The sequence below is a fragment of the Palaemon carinicauda genome, chromosome 5, assembly GCF_036898095.1.
Source record: "Palaemon carinicauda isolate YSFRI2023 chromosome 5, ASM3689809v2, whole genome shotgun sequence".
Classification (NCBI taxonomy): Eukaryota; Metazoa; Arthropoda; class Malacostraca; order Decapoda; family Palaemonidae; genus Palaemon; species Palaemon carinicauda.
In genome coordinates this window covers 70446243-70468742 of record NC_090729.1, presented here as the reverse complement: position 1 = coordinate 70468742, position 22500 = coordinate 70446243, and the positions used below count along the sequence as shown (strand labels likewise).

The 22500-nt window shown below is 32.8% G+C and overlaps 2 protein-coding genes across 2 annotated transcripts in view; one reads left to right on the top strand and one right to left on the bottom strand.

The window, feature by feature from the left end:
- Positions 1-22500, bottom strand: part of LOC137641328 (uncharacterized) — a 1100455-nt gene that overhangs the window by 1042838 nt on the left and 35117 nt on the right. The gene's annotated exons all lie outside the window — the stretch shown is intronic.
- On the top strand, positions 17759-18867 carry LOC137640463 (trypsin-2-like). Its single transcript, XM_068373006.1, has one exon. It carries the CDS (start codon positions 17949-17951, stop codon positions 18849-18851), a length of 903 nt encoding a protein of 300 aa, XP_068229107.1. The 5' UTR covers positions 17759-17948; the 3' UTR covers positions 18852-18867.

Here is a 22500-nt window from a genome sequence, read left to right as displayed (position 1 = left end):
CAATCCAGCCTGGTATGGGTGGCCCTAACTAGTGCAGCTTTGCTGGTCAAGGCAATATACAATCCCTCTCACCACGGTAAGGTATCCCCACTCACAAAGTCATATATATATATATATATATATATATATATATATATATATATATAAATGTATATATATATATATATATAAATATATGGGTGTGTATTTGTTTGTATGTGTACACGCGTGCACAACTAGTATTAGTGTGCATATGTTTCAACGCGGTACCATCCTATTCCATACCTTCCAGCCAATTACATCTGCTGCACCCACGTTGACTAATGAGCCCCACGCCCTTTCCCTTCCTCCTAATGGACGGGTCTCGGAAGAGCCAATGAGATACAGTTGTAGGTTCTACCTTCAATAATGGAGAGGCAGAAAATATCCTTGGTTTTTGTAATTGTTGTTAGTTAATTAAAAAGATTACAAAAGATCGCGAATCGTTCACCATGTATTTGTTTTTACGATGCAAGGCATAATTTTCATTCCTAAATGTTTAATATGCATAGAAAACAATATTTTTCACATAAGCTATTATCACACGAGTTTATTTCGTATGATTGATGACACCAATAGCCAAAATATACAATCGAAAATTATTTTCTACTAATATGGTTCAACAAATTTATCAAATAAAATTTCAAGTTAAGACACAGAACATTTATTCGGCTTTCGTCGAATTCAAACTAGTTTATGATTCTAAGAAAACAATATGGAATACTAATACAACATAAATGAATCCATTTCTACACAAATTACTCATCGAAAATATCTATAATAACTAACAAAAGGAGTCCAAAGAGATGAGATAACTATCGCATTTCATCATTACGTTTTAATATTCAGTTATACGACAAAGTCAAGAGTTGACTATAACCTGTGTAGTGATCACTTCTCTTGATATTGGCGTGTTTCTCCATAAACTAACATTTGTATGCACATCAAAATGTAAATATACAAACGTTTATAGACATAAGAAAACAAATATGAGTTTTCACATATACAAACATGTTTACGAAAACCTCAGCATAGAAAATACGTCTAAGCATTAATGACTAACGATGTAATCATCTTTCCCAGTTTCCTTCCAACATTTAATTGAAGTCCATCACTCCAAACAGTGGAAACACTTTCCTCTACAAGCACCCAACAGAGCGTCAATTATATCACAAGAATAAACAAACAGTACAAGATCCGTCTTTTCCTCTTACGGCATTCCAAAAGCGCTCACCTTCTCCCTTCAAAGAAAACAAACAATATATGCTATTCATACGCAGCCAAAAGATACGCATTAATGAGCAGCAAAAGCCTTCGACCATGATGGGTCTCTGCCGAGTTTGTCTACAACGGAAGCTACGTTGGATTAGAGTCAATATTGATATTGAAAGGTCAATGACCTTAGAGTAAACATATCTTCAGAGAAGGGATCGAAATAAAATTCAAAACTGTAAACATATTGCAAACCTCTGACTGAAATTGACTTTAGTGCTATTTAGTAAATAAAACAAGTTGGAAATTACACAGCCTATTCGGTCGGTTCATGTTTGCTTAATATTTACAATAGGCTATCATAAAATTTCATTTATAATTATGAAGTATTATTATAAATATTACGGTGAATTGTTCAGGAATACTACTCAGCTGTATAAAAAATCATACAAGGGAAAAATTCGGAAATTCAACATGATGAAAAAATCAAAAAAATCATTCCAAGTACCAATAATCAAAAATAAGATAAGAACAAGGGAGAGGAAAGAAAAAATATGAGCTTCACAATGGCGTAGTTGAAAAAAAGACAAAATCCGCTGAATATTTAAGGATCTATCGTAGTCATTATAAATGTCATTAACACGTGTCAATTATCTTAGTAAGACTTGAAAATATAGTATCTGAATATTTTTTGGCGTTGTACAACTGAAAAGACGTGGAATGATCAAAGGTACTTTTCCAAGAAGTACAGTATATATGAGATACAACTATACACTTCTTAAGTAAATACTCAACCCCACAACAATAAACCCCGAATTAAAATTACTCCCGTTGTATGAACTAAAAATATAGCAGCGAATCTATCTTTTTTCATGTTCAAAATACTTTGATTTATTCCCTGATTCATAATTTCTCCCTATTTCAATTCTTCCAATTTCTATTACGAATTTCTTGACTTTTAGGTAATATTGGTCTCAATTTTATTGTTCTTGCTTCGATTTTTTTTTTCTCTAGTTTACATCAAATATAATTCTTCAGATTATACGGACGAATATTCATGAAGTGATACAAAATCCAGCCAAGTTCAAAAGTCATTTCAGTTTGATTCTGTCGCTATTGCCCAATCTTTCAAAAATCTCTGGTTATAACCTGTCAGAAAAGCATTTTAGGGTACTCTGGAGCATTTCTGAGTATTTTATGGTATTAGACATTAAATACCATGGGGGTTTATAAACGTTTAGAACTTTTATGACTATTTTACGGTATTAGATGTAGGCAGTAGGTTGGCCAGGGCACCAGCCACCCATTGAAATACTACTGTTAGAGTGTTATGGGGTCCTTTGACTAGCCAGACATACTACATTGGATCCTTCTCTCTGGTTACGGTTCATTTTCCATTTGCCTACACACACCGAATAGTCTGTCCTATTCTTTACATATTCTCCTCTGTCCTCATACACCTGACAGTACCGAGATTTCCAAACAATTCTTCTTCACCCTAGTGTTTAATTACTGTACTCTAAAGAGACTATTTAGCTATGGTAAGCAGCTCTTCTAGGAGAAGGACACTCCAAAATCAAACCATTGTTCTCTAGTCTTGGGTAGTGCCATAGCACCTGTACCATGGTCTTCCACTGTCTTGGGGTAGAGTTCTCTTATTGAGAGTACACTTGGGCACACTATTCTATCTTATTTCTCTTCCTCTTGTTTTGTTAAAGATTTTATAGCTTATAAAAGGGATATAGATTTTAATGTTACTGTTCTTAAAATATTTTATTCTTGCTTGTTTCCTTTCCTCTCTAGGCTATTTTCCCTGTTGGAGCCCCTGGGCTTATAGCATTCTGCTTTTCTAACTAGGGTTATAGCATAATAATAATAATAATAATAATAATAATAATAATAATAATAATAATAATAATAATAATAATAATAATAATAATCAGAATTTAAATATCACAGGGTTTTATGAAATTCTAGACCATTTCTGAGTACCTTAAGGTATTATACATCAAAGAGTATGAAGTATTTAGGAAAGGCTTCATGCTATAGAAATGTAAAATTGAATTGTGACTAGAAACCCGATCTTATAGTTGACTTCAATGGTAAAAAAAAAAAAAAAATACGTTTGATACTTAATTATTATCAAAATTTATATCAAATACATAAGATGTTTGGATAAAAACTTTCTATACCTAAAATTTAACGGCAAATAATCAACATTATAAAGCCAAAAATAATAAAAAAAAAATACGAAAGACTTCCACTTCTTCATATTTATAGATCTATCATTCTCGAGGACACCGCAGTATGTAGTTTGAAATCCTTCCCACGTAACGTAAATCAAATGACGATCACGAAATGCATGCTGGCTCTATAAATAAAACCTAATTCCACTGTTTTCATGAATAAAGTGATGGCTCCTTTACCCGTATGACAACGTGGTCCTTCTTGAAGATGGAATAAATACGTTATAGCCACGCTCGTGCGGGATGAGAGATAACAAAATGGAACTGGTATCCTGTTGCCGCACAATAAAACCCCACTGCGAAAACACTCCGCATATCTTCAGATGAATTACAACAAGTGGGGGCAATGAATTTGTCCTCTCTCTCTCTCTCTCTCTCTCTCTCTCTCTCTCTCTCTCTCTCTCTCTCTCTCTCTCTCTTCGAGCGTGCATACACACACATACACACACACACATATATATATATATATATATATATATATATATATATATATATATATATATATATATATATATATACATATATATATATACTGTATATATATATACATATATATATACATATATATACATATATGCATATATATATAAATTATATATATATATATATATATATATATATATATATATATATATATATATATATATATATATATATATAAAAGTAAACCTTCCCAGTTTTTCTGTAAATCGTAACGGTGAGGTTGCTGCAATCCATCACTTTTCTGGACCCCATCAGAGGCTGATACATATTTACTATGAGGTGAATTAAGAGGCAATAGTGTGTGTGTGTGTGTGTGTGTGTGTGTGTAAATAATGTTATTTCATATCGGAAGGCATATCCTTAAAGCTCATAGAAACCAGATACCTACTGAATATTAGTATTACAAATAACGTAGCAATAATTTCATAATAAACAAAGCATGATCCCAGTTAAGATTATAATTCTAATAGATACTTAGTAATAATACACTGTTCAGAGACTTCCGGTTATAAGCAACGTTTCCCCTTCTATTCATCAGTTGCTTTTCTCTCCAGCTCCCAAAATAACGCACCGATACTCACGTTCTATTTTTAAAATATAACACGAAGTTTGCAGTGAATAAAATATTGCGCTATAAAAGACCTTCACAAAAAGCAAAGAAGATACAGATACAGGCGGAAGATCTTCTTCAGCTTCAAAAGTGCGATGGTGGAAACTATTGTCTCACCATCGTGGTAGATCAAGCGAGATAATTAAGGAAATACGCTCTCTCTCTCTCTCTCTCTCTCTCTCTCTCTCTCTCTCTCTCTCTCTCTCTCTCTCTCTCTCTCTCTCTCTCTCTCTCTCTCTTTGTCCAATTAAGAACTCTACTGATATGGACGTTTCCCGTGCATCAAATGGTAAAAATTTAATTAAACAGTTCTCCACTTTTTTTTAATTCATTTCCATTCAGTTCAACTTCCTCTTCTTATTAAGTGATAATGACAACTGACCTACTGTACGTTACCGCACGGTTAATAAAGATCTATTTTAATGAAATATAATTAGTCTACGTTATTAACGATTTGTTTGTACAAAACATCTTCTATACAAAGCAATAGTATTATGCATAGTTATTAAATAGGAAAGTGTATGTTAGTTTAGGTTAATAGAAAAACAAATTACTTACTACTAAAATATACTAACATAAAAAGCGAAGACTATTAATTTACCCTTTTAAAATCATTTGCATCTTGATACGTATTAAAGCATGTGCTGAGTTTGTGTGAGAGAGAGAGAGAGAGAGAGAGAGAGAGAGAGAGAGAGAGAGAGAGAGAGAGAGAGAGAGAGAGAGAGAGATAAGTATTCAAGAAAGAAATGCCTACTTTAAATTCTTTGTACATTTTCTTGCTCAGAATAGGAAAGAAATAAGATTTATTTTAACATAATTTCCACTTTAATGTACATAAAATACTAATTTTACAAAGTAAAAACTTTCGAAGTACAGTTGATTATTATTATTATTATTATTATTATTATTATTATTATTATTATTATTAGCTAAGTTATAGCCCTAGTTGAAGACATTAAGGCTTTCAAGAGGAAACTGAAGACTTTCTTATTCCATGAGTCGTATCACATTGACGATTCAACAGTAAATGAGCGATACGTGATATGAACGTTGAATACTCTGAACGAACAAGATATAACGACAGTGGAGGTCTTGTAGAGAGTGGGGTTCCCCTGCTGTATGGGACCGGAAAAGCAGCCGTCAAAGTAAAGTAAAGTAGTTGGAAAAGCAGTATGCTATGAGCCCAAGATCTCCAACAAGGAAAATAGCCCAGTGAGAAAGTAAAAAAGATAACAGATAGAATAGTGTGTCTGAGTGTATCCTCAGGCAAGAGACCTCTAACCTAAAAGACTGGAAGACCATGGTACATAGATTATGACACTACACAAGACGAGAGAGCAGAATATAACTCAAGAAAACCTAAAACTAAGATAGATTATATAAAAACAATAAAAAACAGATTTGGATTAAATACATCAAATAATGCTAAACACGCATATTCCATTTGACCTTCAAGGAGTGTTACAGACTTTTCTTTGCAGGACAATATTCCAGTCATAACCAGATGAAGATTGTGACCTGAATGTGAGTGCAGTAAGAACTACTTCTCTTGCATTATTCACAGGTATTTTGACCTTGATCATCACGTGAGGATTATCATGCTATATTCTTACACACAAAGTCGTGCTTAATTAAGACCATTTCCGTTCTTAGAATTCCTGCAATTATTCGGATAAATGATGAATTTCCATTATTTTCATAAATCAAATATATATTCTATCTAGGGAATTACGTGAATATAAGTGTTTCTTAAATATCATGATATAAAAAGTTTGTATTGTTGTAGTCATAGAATGAAGATCAGATTGATCAAGAGTTGCTGCAAAAAGATGAGAAAAAATACTATCCGAAACTTGCCAGTACCTGAGGAAGGTGCTAATTCAATAGGGTGTCTGTAATAAGTAACTATTAAACAGTGGATATCTACTATATATAAATAGTGCAATATCCACTTATTCATAAACACATGGATTTCACAAATACACTTGTGATATATATATATATATATATATATATATATATATATATATATATATATATATATATATATATATATATATATATATATATATGGTTCCCATCCTTTTGAGCGAAGTTTATTACAGCGAAATCATTTTGAACGAAGTTATTTTGAGCGAAGTCATTTTGAACGAAACTTGAAGAGCGATTGACAATTTCAACGAAGGTTGATTTTAAGCGATTGTAACTAATGGTTGTTAACTCAATTTACCGCGATTGTAACTAATAGTTGTTAACTAAAATGGTCGTTAATAATATAATACTTGAATAGTTATTAAAGATATGCATATCACTTCGTTTTCTTAACTTGGAAATTTCGATTTATGTAGTCTTTTCTTAGAAACATTTGAAAGTAACCCATCATGGATATTATACTTTCTAGTCGCGGCAATAACAAAATAGCATATAAAGGTTATTTCTATGGAAAAGATAGATACTCAAACGACCATTTCATGGCGTTGTGAAGTGAAAGGTTGTAAAGGACGCCTGAGTACTACACTGGAATACGAAAGCGATTACTTCAAGATGCTATCGCTGGTCTATCAGATGAACTTGCCGCCAAGATTGGATCTGGGGCGAAATTGAAGAGTAGCATATCTAGGAAGCGAAGAATTATGGGAAACTACCCTTCAACCCCTCTATGAGCTGCATCCATTGTTATACCGGAATCCTTGCAGTTAACTTTTACGGGCGATAATTTCATTCTATATGATAGTGGTATAAGTGATGTTAATAGAATTTTCATTTTCGGCACTAATGAAAGTCTTGCTTGGTTGAGAGAAAATCGACACTGGTTAGCTGACGGAACATACAAAACGTCTCCAAATATTTTCTTACAAATTTTTACAGTACATGTATTAATAAAGGGTAATGTAATACCTTGTGTATATGTATTACTCACGAATAAATGTGAAGAATGTCAAGCAACCGGAGGAGAAGACCCAGATTTCCGTTATCATTGTGGAACATTTTCGAGAGGTTTCAAATGGGTCTTCCCCGAACAAACAATGCCGTAGAAGGATGGCATATTGCTTTCCAAGGAAGTCTTTCATGTAGTCACTCCTTTACGTAAGAAGAGGAAATATGAGAACTTAGAAAGTAGACTTAAGAGCGTTATTGATTCTAGAGAAGATGTAGAAATTACTGTTTACCTTAAACACCTAGCTTACAATATTACATTTTGAATAAATTTACATTATATATTATAGGTATATTTCATGAATTTCTAGAATTTTTGCATTTTAGCTTTATATGTTCTTCTGTACAAAATAAGGAAATTTTACATTTTAGTTTTATTTTTTTTACACTAAAAAAATATATTTTTTCTTTTTTTACAATATATATATATATATATATATATATATATATATATATTCATCATATTCCACAATTTGACTTCGTTCAAATAGACTTCGCTCAATTCATCTTGTGAAAACTGTCCAAAGTTCGCTCAAACTGACATCGCTTAATGAGCATCGCTCAAAATGCACAAAATGTAAGTTCGCTAAAAAGGACTTCGGCGAACGTGACATCGCTCAACTTGACTTCACTCAAATGAATGGACACGTATATATATATAATATATATATATATATATATATATATATATATATATGTATATATATATATATATATATATATATATATATATATATATATATATATATATATATAGTAACTGATATCTAGCGATTCACCGCGTTTCTTAACGAGAATCCAGTAAAAGAAGCCAAAGAAATCAAATTAATCACTATATTTCGGCCAATGGACAGGCCGTTTATATGTAATTGGAAAGGGTGATTTCAAATTAATCTAAACATGCTGTGTTTAGTGCGTGCGTAGATAGATTAGCCTTATTCAATATCTTTCAGGTGCGTTTCCATAAACGTGACAGTTTCGGAGGTTGACGTCTTAAACTAGGATGGTTATCTTGCGGTCAGTCTCGCTGGATTATCATTTCGATAATCAGATTCAGAAAAGGGTTATCCACTATGTCGGCTTTCCATTGTCCTTCGGATAAATTTATATTATTTGCTTGGTTTATGATGGCCGATTCCAGAATCTTTCTCCTATACGGACAGGAACTTTTAAAAAGCAAAGATGATCACTCCAGTTAGAGTGCGTGTGTGTATCCTATATATATATATATATATATATATATATATATATATATATATATATATATATATATATATATATATAGAGGAGCGTGTGCATATGAAAATTGTGATTGGCGACTTCAATGCTGAAGTTGTAAGAAATAATCAAGGGATAGAGAATGTAATGGGTGTCGAGGATCTTACCGAAGTTGCAAATGAAAATGGAGCGCATTTCATAAGTTTCCGTTCAGAAAACAATCTTGCCATTGGAGGCAGTCTTTGTAGATACAAGAACATCTACATGTATACATGGACTTCACCATGTGGCATTTACAAAAATCAGATAGATCACATTGCCATTAATAAAGAGAGAAGGAGGACGCTGAGAAATGTAAGAAGCTATAGAGGTGCAGATATTGGTAGTGATCACCAGCTCCGCATTGCCACACTGAAATTAAAATTGAAAGCACCCAACAAAAAGATGGATAGAATACCTAGGTTTGATGCAACTTAGCTTTTAGAAGAAGAGCATAGAGGAAAATTTGCAATTGAATGTAGGAATCAATCTGCAGTCTTAGAAACTTCAAGAGACGAAGAACAGACAATTAATGAAGAATGGTGTGATATTAAGAACATATATCAGTCAGTTGGTAGGGAAGTCTTGGGACACACAGTTATGCCAAATAATACCTTGAAAATTGATTGTTGAAAGTTTTCGAGGAAGCAATGAAAATTACAAGGTAGAGCATGCTAAGTATTCCACTGTTGATAGTGAGGTCAAAAGAAAAGCCAGGAATGACTGGAGAGGTTATTTAGACAGTAAAGCAGATGAGGCTGACCAAACTATGAATTCTGGAAGTGGCTATGGTATAAGAATTGCTCATAGAATTATCAATGAAATCTCGACAGGGGCAAAGAAGAAAAAACATGTACTCATCGAAAAGAAAGATGGTTCATTTATAGCAACAGAAGATGAAGAGAGACAACGTTGGGTGGAACACTTTAGTGAGGTTATGAATAGGAGATACGATGGGAATAATTTAAATAATATACCTGAAGCTGATGAAGACCTTGATGTGCCCATGAACGAATTCAGTGTGTTTGATGAGGAAGCTATCCTCAAAAAATAAAGAGATGGAAAGCCCCGGGATACGATGGGATAACTGCCGAAATGATAACTGGCCGAAAATGAAGTGACTCCCAGACTACTTACAAGATTATTTTGTAGAATGTGGCATGAAGACGCAAAACCTGATGAATGGGAGTTAAGTGTTGGTGAAAATATAAAAAATGGGAGACCTGAGTAACTGCAATAACTACAGAGGCATAACACTTACGTCAGTTGTTATGAAAATATATAGTATGCTTATTCTAAAGAGACTGGAGAGAAAGATTGATGAAAAGCTGAGAGATGAACAAGCAGGATTTAGAAAAGGTAGAAGTTGCACTGACGAAATTTTCATTTTGAAACATGTACAGCAATGCATAGAATATAGAAATCCACTTTTGATGGCATTTATGGACTATGAAAAAGCCTTAGATGGTGTGCGCCAGCCAATTTTGTGAAGAGTCCTGCGGTATTATGGAATTCCTCTTAAATATGTAAATTTGATTAAGTCTGTTCATGAGCATAGCAAGTGCAAAGTTCATGTTAATGGAGTCTTATCAAATGAATTTCCAGTGAACAGCGGAGTACTCCAAGGGAATGTGTTGTCACCTATGTGGTTTATCCTCCTCATGGATTTTGTAATGCGTAGAATAGTCAGAGATAGTGGAGAAGGATTGGGCTGGATTGGTCATAAGAATTTAGCAGACCTAGAATATGCTGATGATGCTGTCCTTATTAGCAAACCACCACATAACTTGCAATGCTTGCTTACCAGAATGCAGGAAATATCACAAGAGGTTGGGCTGAAGATAAATAGAAGAAAGACAGAGATGATGAGAACAGAGTATGGAAGATGAAATATCATTGGAAGGAGAAAGGATTAAGGAGGTAGAATTATTTAAGTGTTTAGGAACTATGATCTCCAATACAGTCTTTAGAAATAGTTTAGTAAAAGATTGAAAAAAGCAAATTAGACAGTAGCTAGGTTATGTAAAATTCGGAAATCAAATCTCCAGAAATTACATATAAAAATCAGACTATATATCACTTTAGTGAGATCGGTGTTACTCTATGGACATGAGTCATGGTATGACAATGAAACAATCTCCAAAAACTTTAGTAGATTTGAGAACGGGGCCCTCAGAAGGATACTGGGAGTTAAGTGGTAGGACATGATTAGAAATGAAACTATAAGAGATATTACTCGAGTGCCATATGTGGATGAGATTATGATGAGGGATAGATAAAGATGGTTTAAGCATGTTCTTCGCACTCTCAAAGAGAGATTAGTTCACCAAACGTTCAGTTACGCTCCACAAGGCACTAGAAGAGTTTGAAGACCCAGGCCTACATGGCGGAAGACTATGTTGTTTCCCTATTAGAGCTCTTTTTGATAATTGTGACGGCAACTTAGCTGGTAATAATAATAATAATAATAATAATAATAATAATAATAATAATAATAACGTCGGACCTGGTCAGCATTCGTATAGGTAACCCAATGCCATCCTCATATGATTTTGATTGAGTACGGAATAAAAACCAACAGTCTAATCCTAGAAAGATTAGATAGAAAAATCGATAGATAAATAGGTATCTAGATAGATAGATGCTAGATTTCAATATTACACAGACGCGGAAGTATGTAGATGATGATGATGATAACATTAAAAATAAAGATGAGCGTCATTGTCCGTGGACGGTAAGGAAGTGACTCAAACCCAATTATAACGAAAGAGCGTAATTAACTGACGTGAAGGGGAAAAAATAAATAGAAAAAAACTCATTGAAATGCTTGTGTTTTCTTCCGCTAGCTCCGGTCAATTCTTGAGGAAGCGACGACCCTAAAGTTCTCTCTCTCTCTCTCTCTCTCTCTCTCTCTCTCTCTCTCTCTCTCTCTCTCTCTCTCTCTCTCCTCTCTCTCTCTCTCTCTCTCTCTCTCTCTCTCTCTCTCTCTCTCTCTCTCTCTTGTAAAGGATATAACTCTTTGTAGTATTTTATGAAATGCTTTTATTCTTGAATTTAATATGTTTGATACAACCTTTAGCCGATATTATGAGCATTTTATTACTCTACAGGAAGAGAATAGAGGATAAGCTTTGTTTTCTCCGAATAAGAAATGAAACTTGAAAACTTTCGCTTTTTCAAACATGGCAAAGTCGCCTAAGATGGAGACAAAAAATGAAATAGTTAATCAGCATTAACTTCGGCCATAGAATTATTATAAAATATGTTCAATAAAAATTCATTGATTCTCTATACAGCTCAAAAATTACACCTTAAGAATTGGATTATATGGCTGAAATCAAGAAACCACACAACTCTTAGGTAATAATAACACCTTTAAATCGTTTCCAAAGATTTCTTCCGAAATTTCAGGATAACGTTCTTTCACAGGAATTTAATCACATAGCTAAAGCAGAATTAAAGGACTAAATACTAAGGACATAACAAAGTAACATACTCTTTAAAGATCCTACTCTGTGTTATATACATATCCTGTCAATGTAATAGACCATTGCATCGTTCAAAATTGCAGTTCAATAAATCCAATACAGACTAATATAAAAACTTTGCATAGCAATTAACCCACTTGTAAATAATATATATATAATATAAATAAAATTATAACAAGGTATTACAGCCTTTTATAAACGCTAAACCTTATAAAAAATCAAGTTTTATCATTACTTAAGAATAATTGAAAGCGAATATAAATCATAGTAGAATTTCAACAATGGTCTAATTTCAGCTCACTCGTAAAAGATTTTAGTTTTTTGCTTCTCTGGCTAATTAACTTCATTGATTGTTTAAGGTACGTCATGCAAAACGCCTTCACTTTAATGATGGGTAACCTCGTGTACAAAAGGTGAGTTATATATATACAGTATATATATATATATATATATATATATATATATATATATATATATATATAATTATATATATATATATACACAAATATATATATATATATATATATATATATATATATATATATATATATATATATATATATAAATTATATACATATATATATATATATATATATATATATATATATATAAATCATATACATATATATATATATATATACATTTTGAAATAAAATACTCAAATAAAATATATAAGTCCCCTAAAGAAAATACAAAAAATATATAAACTGAGAGGCAAATCAAAATAAAAACACCATGAAATATTGAGATTCCATTATTAATCTTTGAACATTATACTTACATTTCAGTTGTGGGGAAGAGGGATTATCTAAATTTATGAATAAATTAACAAGGTTAGAGAGAGAGAGAGAGAGAGAGAGAGAGAGAGAGAGAGAGAGAGAGAGAGAGGTACTGATAAAAATTCAAAATAAACTACTGGCAATACCGATTAAATATCAATTATATATATATATATATATATATATATATATATATATATATATATATATATATATACATACATACATACATATATTCATCACCATTATTTAAATTGTGGCCGATGAGGTAACGTCCCTGACTGGTGAACGCCAGTCGGGGGTTCGAGTTCCGCTCAAGATCGTTAGTTCCTTTGGTCGCCGCAACCTCACCATCCTTGTGAGCTAATAATGGGGGGTTTGGGAAAGCCTATAGGTCTACCTGCCTAGTCATCAGCAGCCATTACCTGGCTTTCCTTTGTCCTAACTTGAGTGGAGAGGGGGCTTGGGCGCTAATCATATGTACATATGGTCAGTCTCTAAAGCATCGTCCTGCTTGCTAGGGCAATGTCACTGTCCCTTGCTTCTGCCATTCATAAGCGGCCTTCAAATCTTTAAACATTTACACAAAACAAACCTCGGAGGCAGTAAATAAGTAAAGCAAATAACGAAAACAGACTGAGGCAATTACTGATAACTGCAGAATCTTATAGTATAAATACAAAAGAAAAATCTCCTATAAAAATGATAACTAAGGCACTGCCACAAGGCACTTCAAAATGCTGTTACAGGAAGTTTTGGACTTTGACGTTCGTTGGTTAATTGCTAAACCTGAATAACTTCCTCTTCTTTCTTTCTTTTTAGGAAACATGGTCAGTAAGACCACTACCATGAAGACGTTCCGCCAATTTACAATAACGGGAATGAAATTTTGGCAACTCAAAAAAATTGCGACTACCGAGTCTGACACCCCGCAAAGAGATTGCACGCGCTAGTTCCCGCTTGAGATTGGGTGGAAGATAGCCAAAAAAGATACCTTTTCTCTTACTTTGAGTAAGGCCGGATTAATCTATGCCAGCCCAAATGAATGTGCCAACTCTGAAAGACAAGTTAAGATAGCTATTTGTTGCGAAAGTTAAAAAACGGAATCCTAATTTTGAGAGCAAAAAAAAAGACTTTTAATGCAATAACTAACTATATATATATATATATATATATATATATATATATATATATATACATATATATATATATATATATATATATCCCTTTCTGAGTGTGGATATCTTAACGTAGTGAAAGGGTTCGTGTATCAACCTGATTAGGGTCATTCATACCAGGTTGGTTTGCTGTGGCTGATCAGACTAAAGTCTCCCACCAACACCAATCTGAGGTGGCCAGCGTGGTGATGAAAATGGCCTAACCCCAGACATGACAAAGGACATGCCCGAGGCCTTTGTCCTACAGTGGACAAGCAACGGCTGCAATTATTGTATGTACTGTATATATAAAACTTCAGTACACACGTCCAAAAGACAAAGATCAACATCACACTGCTTAAAAACATTTTGTTAATCTAGAGCAAAAGCACAGATCAAGCAGAGCAAAATCACTCAAACTCAGGAAAACGCAAAACTGTAAAATACCACCAAATCTTTTCTATCGAGCAGTCGGTTCAGCAGACAACATTTCTAACACAGAACAGAACAAACGCTCCGTTATGTGTCAGCTGAGAAACAGGAATGGTGGAGAAACCAAGATGACTGGACAATGTCATTCAAAAGTAGAACTAACACAGTCACGACCTTAACTACAATTTTTTTTTTCCTTGCTTGCGTCTAGTGCGTTTCAACCTGAGAAGGAACGTTCATTTTAGTGGAATAATAATAATAATAATAATAATAATAATAATAATAATAATAATAATAATAATAACGTGGTGAGAGGGTTTGTGTATCCCTATGATCAGCAAAGCTATACTATTCAGGGCCACCCATACTATGTTGGTTTGTTGTAAGCGATCACACAAAATAATCCCCCACCATCACCAATCCGCAGTTGGCCAGCATTGTGATTTATACTCGTAATATCGTAGAGCATTTAGAGGACGCTTTAAACTACTAAATTTCCAGAAAACATCACTTATTTTTTATTTATAATCATTTACTCAAAGTGGAACTGAGATCAATGAACAGAATTATTTTCCGAATGCATCCCACATTTTGTTCTTTTTTGCACGAGTATTATGTTCATTTATGACTCGTCATTACTGTTGAAATATTTCTTTTTTATTTGCTTTGTCTACATCCTTCCTCTTTTATCTATATAATTGATTTAATATGCGATCTAACTGTAGCCTATGCAACTAAAAAGGGGCGAGGCATACTATTTCTAAAAGCTTGTCACAAACATAGAGCATACTCATAAGTCTCGTTTTAAAGGTTCATATAATACTGATCTATTTCAATGTTGTTACTGATCTTGCAACATTTTCTATTTTTTATTCATTACTTATATAGTTTATTTGGTATTTTCTTATTCGTTTTCCTTACTGAATTGCTTTCCCTATTGGAGACTTTGGGCTTGTAGCATTCTGCTTTCCCAACTAGTGTTGGTACTTGGCTAGTAACAACAACAACAACAACAACAACAATAGTAATTGTAGTTTAGCTAATAATAATAATAATAATAATAATAATAATATGAACTGGATTATATTGGAGTATGAATTTGGCCTTTTGACTAAAGTGTTGGGACCTGTAAGGCCATTCATCTCTCAAGCACAACTGAGGAAAATATCTTAGTTACACTATGAAGTAAGAGTAAGAGAGAAAGACGAGAGAAACGAAGCGAAGACAGAGGAAAAATGAAGAGCAGTTAGAGGCCAAAGGAATGCTGGAAAGACATGTAAATATTGCCTACAGTACACCAGGTGAAGTGAACTGATAGCACTACCCCTCTATGGGAGAAATACGGGATGAATCAAAAGTTAGAATGACCTTACTCCAAACTAAAAGTTAATTCCACAAAAGTCATCTCAATTCAAGTTGACCTACGTATGATATCTTGGTCGTAACATGAAATTGCATAAAAAGAATTAACCGAAGATAAATAGAAATCAAAATTCATCAAGAATACGTAAAATTAGGGAAATTTAATTTGGTAACGTCAGGAAAAATAGAAAAATAAACTTTTCCAAAGACTGCATATATTGGAGAAATTTTATTGAAAGTATGCAATCTTTGTTAATACTATGAAAAATATTAAAGTATATATGAAAGAACAATAGTGAACGCAAACAGGGCGAGTTAGAAAACTTTTCTCTTCTATGACTAAAAACATTCAGTTTTAATTCACAGTAGTCTGCGTTTTCTTTCATTTTACGTCAATATGTCATTTCCTTTAAACCCATATAAAACACATACACACCGTATGTGTATAGCAATCTTAAATCTAAATTTGGCGCATTCACTATAAAAGGTGACATAATAAAATATTCCTTATGTTGTCAAAATCTTTAAACAGAAGCATAGCAGATAATTATTAAGAACGAAATTCTATTTTTTTTAGGCTGGCAAGATAATAATCTTGCCTTCAGCACCCAAAGACTACAACTCTGATAGAGAGATGATTAGAACGCCCCCCAACCTTATAGTCTAAAGGTTTAAAGGTCCCTCATGAATAGCAGAGGCAAGGGCTAGTGACAGTGTCCTAGCTCCTGGAGACTGACCATATATATATATATATATATATATATATATATATATATATATATATATATATATATATATATATATATGATTAGCGCCCTAAGTTCCTCTCCACCCAAGCTAAGACTCAGCATAAGCTCACCAAAACACCCATCTTCAGTCTACAAGGATGGTGAGGTTGCAAACCCAACAAGACACTATCAAGCTTAAGAGGGTCTCGAACCCCATTCCAACAGATCGTCAGGCAGGTATGATTCCAATAGGCTAATACTAGTTCAAGCATATCAAGCTTTAGCCACTTTATTTTTTACTTGAATGGTTATAAAATCTTTAACGAGATACAAAAAAAATGTTTTTTTTATATCAATGAATTATGTAAACGCAAATTATCAAATGCCTTTAAAACAAGCCAGAAGGTCAGGTCACGATGAAAAAGGTCCCTGCAGAGGAAATAGCTATAACGTGATTCTCTATTCACCGTTACGAGCCCTGCGGCTTTTAATGGGGCATTAACAACTGCCTAAGGCTTCCCAGAGTGGAAATGCCCCAACAGGTTCGCTCTATATCTTTTCGTCTTTCTCTTGGCAGAAGGATATTACTGATAACCTTGTCCAAACTTGCTCTAGGATTTATTGATTATATCATTTAATAATAATTCATTTAGATTGAAAACTATGTGGTTTTAATTGCATTCAAAATATCATACCCAAAATAATAAATCTTGTTACAAAACTAAATCTTATAAAGTAGATGATTTAACGTTAGAAACTCTTTTCTATATTTTCACATTTTTGCCATTCAAAGCATTAATGGTTTTTGTCGCCTCAAAATGAGTAAACACTTATTGACTGTGTTGGAAGTTTTAATCGTATTTATACAGAATAAACAAGGGCTTATAGATAAGCGAACAAGGCACTTTATACAGTATATTTAATGAGCATATTCATATGTTTTATGAAATAATGTGATAAAATATACGTAAGCTCTAAATAAAAGAGAACTACACATGAGCATACACATATTTCTTAAATGTAGCGGAATATAAGTAAGCGGTTTATATGAATATTAACAAAATCGATGACCACTTCCAAATAAAAAGAAACAAATATGTTAACTACCAGATCAACGAACAATGCTTAACAGCTCTGTCAATACAAAAATTTTCTGGAAGACTTTGAAAAAAAAAAAAATTCTTAACAGGAATTGTATCGTGTGTCTTCCGTTACTGTTCTCGGCAATTGGTCTTGGAAATGGTCCCTGGAATTTTGTTCTATTATATCCTATCAACGGCTACAATCAAGCGTTTTGACGGAAGCAATGCTTTAGAAATAGGACCGAAAGCCAATGACTCACAGTTATTCTCAAAGGCCAATGTCTCAGAATCCCTCGCGGAAACAAATGCGTCTGGAATACTACCGACAACATGTGGCCTGGCCGCCCAATCTCGAATTGTGGGAGGCGTTGAATCTAAGAATATGCAGTGGCCTTGGATTGTCAGCTTGCGATTTTCGTGGGGTCAGCACTTCTGCGGTGGGTTCTTGGTTACCGAGTCCCATGTCATTACGGCAGCACACTGCGTCAGCTACTTCAGCGATCTACCACAGCATTTGAAGATTGCTGCAGGATCCAACCATGTGGAGGAAGAGGTGATTGTTGCCCAAATAAAAGCCATCACTATACACCCATCATTCGGTAACACGAGCGTATTCGATTCAGACGTCGCTGTTCTGGAACTGATGCAACCCTTGAAATTCAACTTGCTAGTGGCCCCGGTGTGTTTGCCCCAGACGGATGCCAAAGTAGGGCAATCAGTGGTGGCTGTAGGATGGGGGAAGACAAGTGAAGAAGCAGAGTCTTTCAGTCAGGTTCTTAATCACGTGGATATAACAGTGCTCGAGATGGAGAAGTGCTCTTCGACTTATGAAAGTTTGTTTAATGAAGATATGCTCTGCGCTGGAAGCTTGGAAAAGGGGCTAGACTCTTGCTTAGGGGACTCCGGTGGGCCATTGCTAGCTCTGGGTGATGATGGTTCTTGGCAAGCATTGGCTATAATAAGTTTTGGGAAAGGGTGTGGTGACCCTGGTTTTCCAGGAGTTTATACTAATCTCTATAAATTTTCTGGCTGGCTGAAAAGTGTGTTTCTTAATAAATAAATAAATTTGAATTTTATTGGTATTATTTTTTTCCCCTCACCTAAAATTTCTAAAAGTGTTGCAAATTAATTTCACATATGGTCTTGTTTCAATATGGTTAAATTTCAAAAGTTTATTAAAAATTTCTTAATTCTTAAAGTTGTCATTATAATTGTTATAATTGTAGCTTCGATAAAATGCAAGTATTCCTTATGCCTTAGACTGTTCTCTTATAAGGGTAGAAGAGAGACTTTAGTCATGGTAAGCAACTCCTCTATGAGAAGGACACTCCAAAATCATACCATTGATCTCTAGTCTTGGGTATTATCACAGTCTTTATACTATGGTCTTCTACTGTCTTGGGGTTAGGGTTCTCTTCCTTGAGGGTACATTCAGGCACTTATCCCCTTTCCTCACTGGGCTATTTTCCCTGTTGCAGCCATTGGACTTATATCCTCCTGTTTTTCCAACTATGGCTGTTGCTTAGCTAGTAAAATAACTAACAATATCAATAACAATAACTCATAATAATAATAATAATAATAATAATAATAATAATAATAATAATAATAATAATAATAATAATAATAATAATTACATTTTCATATCTGAAATGATACGCTTAAAATCTATAAATTTTGTTAAACTTTATATTTGTTGCCAAGATTCTACTCGACTTTAAAATTACATCATAATTACCAGTAAGACGATATAAGTAAGAAAACGTCAGAGTATTTATGCAAGTAAATAACTGATCTATTAGTTACCACTGAAAATGAATTATAAATAAAGACTAAGACTATATAATTACCTAATCACAATACACAAAAATTTAAAATTGACAAAGACTAATTCATGAAGTCCATTGAATCGTTATGTATCTAGTAATTATATATATATATATAATTTATATATATATATATATATATATATATATATATATATATATTATACATATAGAGAACCTGATTTTTTTAAGAGGATAACCGCAACCTCAATGGCGATTAGATAGCAATTTTATCAACGACTCTAAGTACCAGAAAGCTCTTGGCATTACTTTAAACCAGAAGATGGCGTTTGTATGATGGATGTACAGTATGTGTTTTTGGTATAAAGATGAACGAAGAATGTCCAGTATATAGGTTTTTGCAAATCCTCTTTGACAAAAAGAGTAATTCGCAGGCATTATTTATTCGGTTCTTACTACTTAATAGGTATGAAGATCATTATTGAGACTTGGCTACAACTCTGACGACCATTCCATTTAAATATGTAAACGCAAATACTCTTTTTAATGTAAGTCCCATCTTAAAATGTAATTTTCAATTAAACCAAAAAATATTGCATATCCCATCTTAGAATGCAGTTTAAAACACGTCGCTCTCATGTGAAAAAAGTTATTAGTCCTTTTGTACCGTAGTTATTATAAACTACCAAACCATTCCTTGGATTTTCCTTTACAGACTATCAAAGTAAGAAACTCCCTCTCCCTTTATTTAAATCCTGAGATAACTGAGCGGCCATAAAAAAATTGCAATTCGAGTTAGGCGTGAAAGAAGCTTATCATATAAGTCTAAATTTCTTCTGATTTGCATTCACATTTATAGATGTAAAAAGCATTTTGTTGGATGGTTCTCATAGGGCGTTTGTAAGATTTCCCACAAGAACTTAATGAATTACACACACACCACACACAAACACACGCACTTACACACACACACACACACACACACACACACACACACACATTTATATATATATATATATATATATATATATATATATATATATATATATATATATATATATATATATATATTTATATATATTATATATATACAAATATATACATAATATACTTATATAATATATGTGTATATATACATATATATACATAATATACATATATAATAAAATATATATATATATACATATATATACATAATATACATATATAAAAATATATATATATATATATATATATATATATACATATATATATATACCCTCTCTGAGTGGGCATACCTTAACTTATTAAAAGAGTTTACATATAGCCATGATCAACAAAGCTGTTAGGGTCACCCATGATAGGTTGGTGTGCTGTCAGCTTTCAGACTTAAAGTCTCCTATCATCACCAACCCGCAGTGGCCAGCATGGTTAGGAAAACTGGCCAAACCTCAAGCATGAATAAGGATACGTCTGAGGCCTTTGTCCTACAGTAGACTAGAAACGGCTAAATTTCTTATATAAACATATATATATGTAAATATATATATATATATATATATATATATATATATATATATATGCATGTATGTATGTATATATATATACATGTATGTATGTATATATATATATATATATATATATATATGTATATATATATATATATACCGTACATTATATATAATGCATTTTAATACTTCCTGATCCTGTAAACGGAAAAATATAATCAATTATCTTTAAGAAAATCAAATGTTCATAAACTTCAACTAGATAGCCTACACAAAACAAAATTAGTCACCTCATTCATTTTCCCTTCCAAAATAAATAGCACTGATTATTATTCGCTGACACAATAGATTCAACTAGATTTATATGGAGATTAGAGAATTTTGTTAATTAGCATTACTCTGAAAATAATAATAATAATAATAATAATAATAATAATAACAATAATAATAATAATAATTAATCGGTGAATATAAACTACTCGATGACCCTTCATAGGTACCCAAAGGACTCTTCTTCGCAGACTGATGTGTAATGTACCGTACACATTCTTTCCCAATGACAATAAAATGTGACCACAAAGTTCAGTTCTTATCGCTGATAATCAAAGATTAAAATATTGTATATACGCAATCTGTTTATAACACCGCACATTCTATCTTTGGAAGGTGTATTCCCTTAACGGAAACAAGTGTATTAAGCATTTTGTATTTTATTGATTACTCATGGAATCTTAAAGAGGATGAGATAGTAACGATTTTAAATGGTTTTGGCAATTATTATTCCTTTTCTTTTCAATTGAAGAAAAATAAATGTGTTGACTTACAGCTTTCGTCACTAGATCGTAAGTTGAAAATCAATAAATGGAAATAAAATTTGGGGTATATAGCAATCACACTGTCCATTTAATTGTCCCTCGAACGGAAAAATGTGAAATTATTTGGACATTGAAGAAAACATGGAAGAAAGGTCTAATCAAAATCACAGAACAGAGAACCTTTGACAAAATATATAACAATAAACAATAAACCCTAACATCTAGTTTGATTTAGATATCAGAAACACAATGATTACTTGCTTCATGCAAGACAACTATAAACTAATCAACAAATAAATGAATTCAAACTGGTTAGCTAAATAATGTTTGAGGGAACCACTCCCAAATGTACAAACAGAAGTGATGATTGTTGATTAGTAATTAAAACCTTCACGTAATTTCTGTAGCTTTCCTTCTATGAAGAATCTTATCATTATAGCTGTCGTTCTAGGGACGAAAGTAAACAATTCGGCAATTTCTTTGAGATTAGTTGTAAAATAAATTTACCCATTCATTACAAATATTTATCGCGGACGACAATGATGACGAATCCGCTAACTAAACGACAATACAGTTAACTTATTCCCTCTATATTTGTGCTTCCTTTTGAATGAAAACAT

Excerpts from the sequence above, each read along its gene's own strand:
- LOC137640463 (XM_068373006.1), top strand. The coding sequence starts at position 17,949 with ATGGTCCCTGGAATTTTGTTCTATTATATCCTATCAACGGCTACAATC.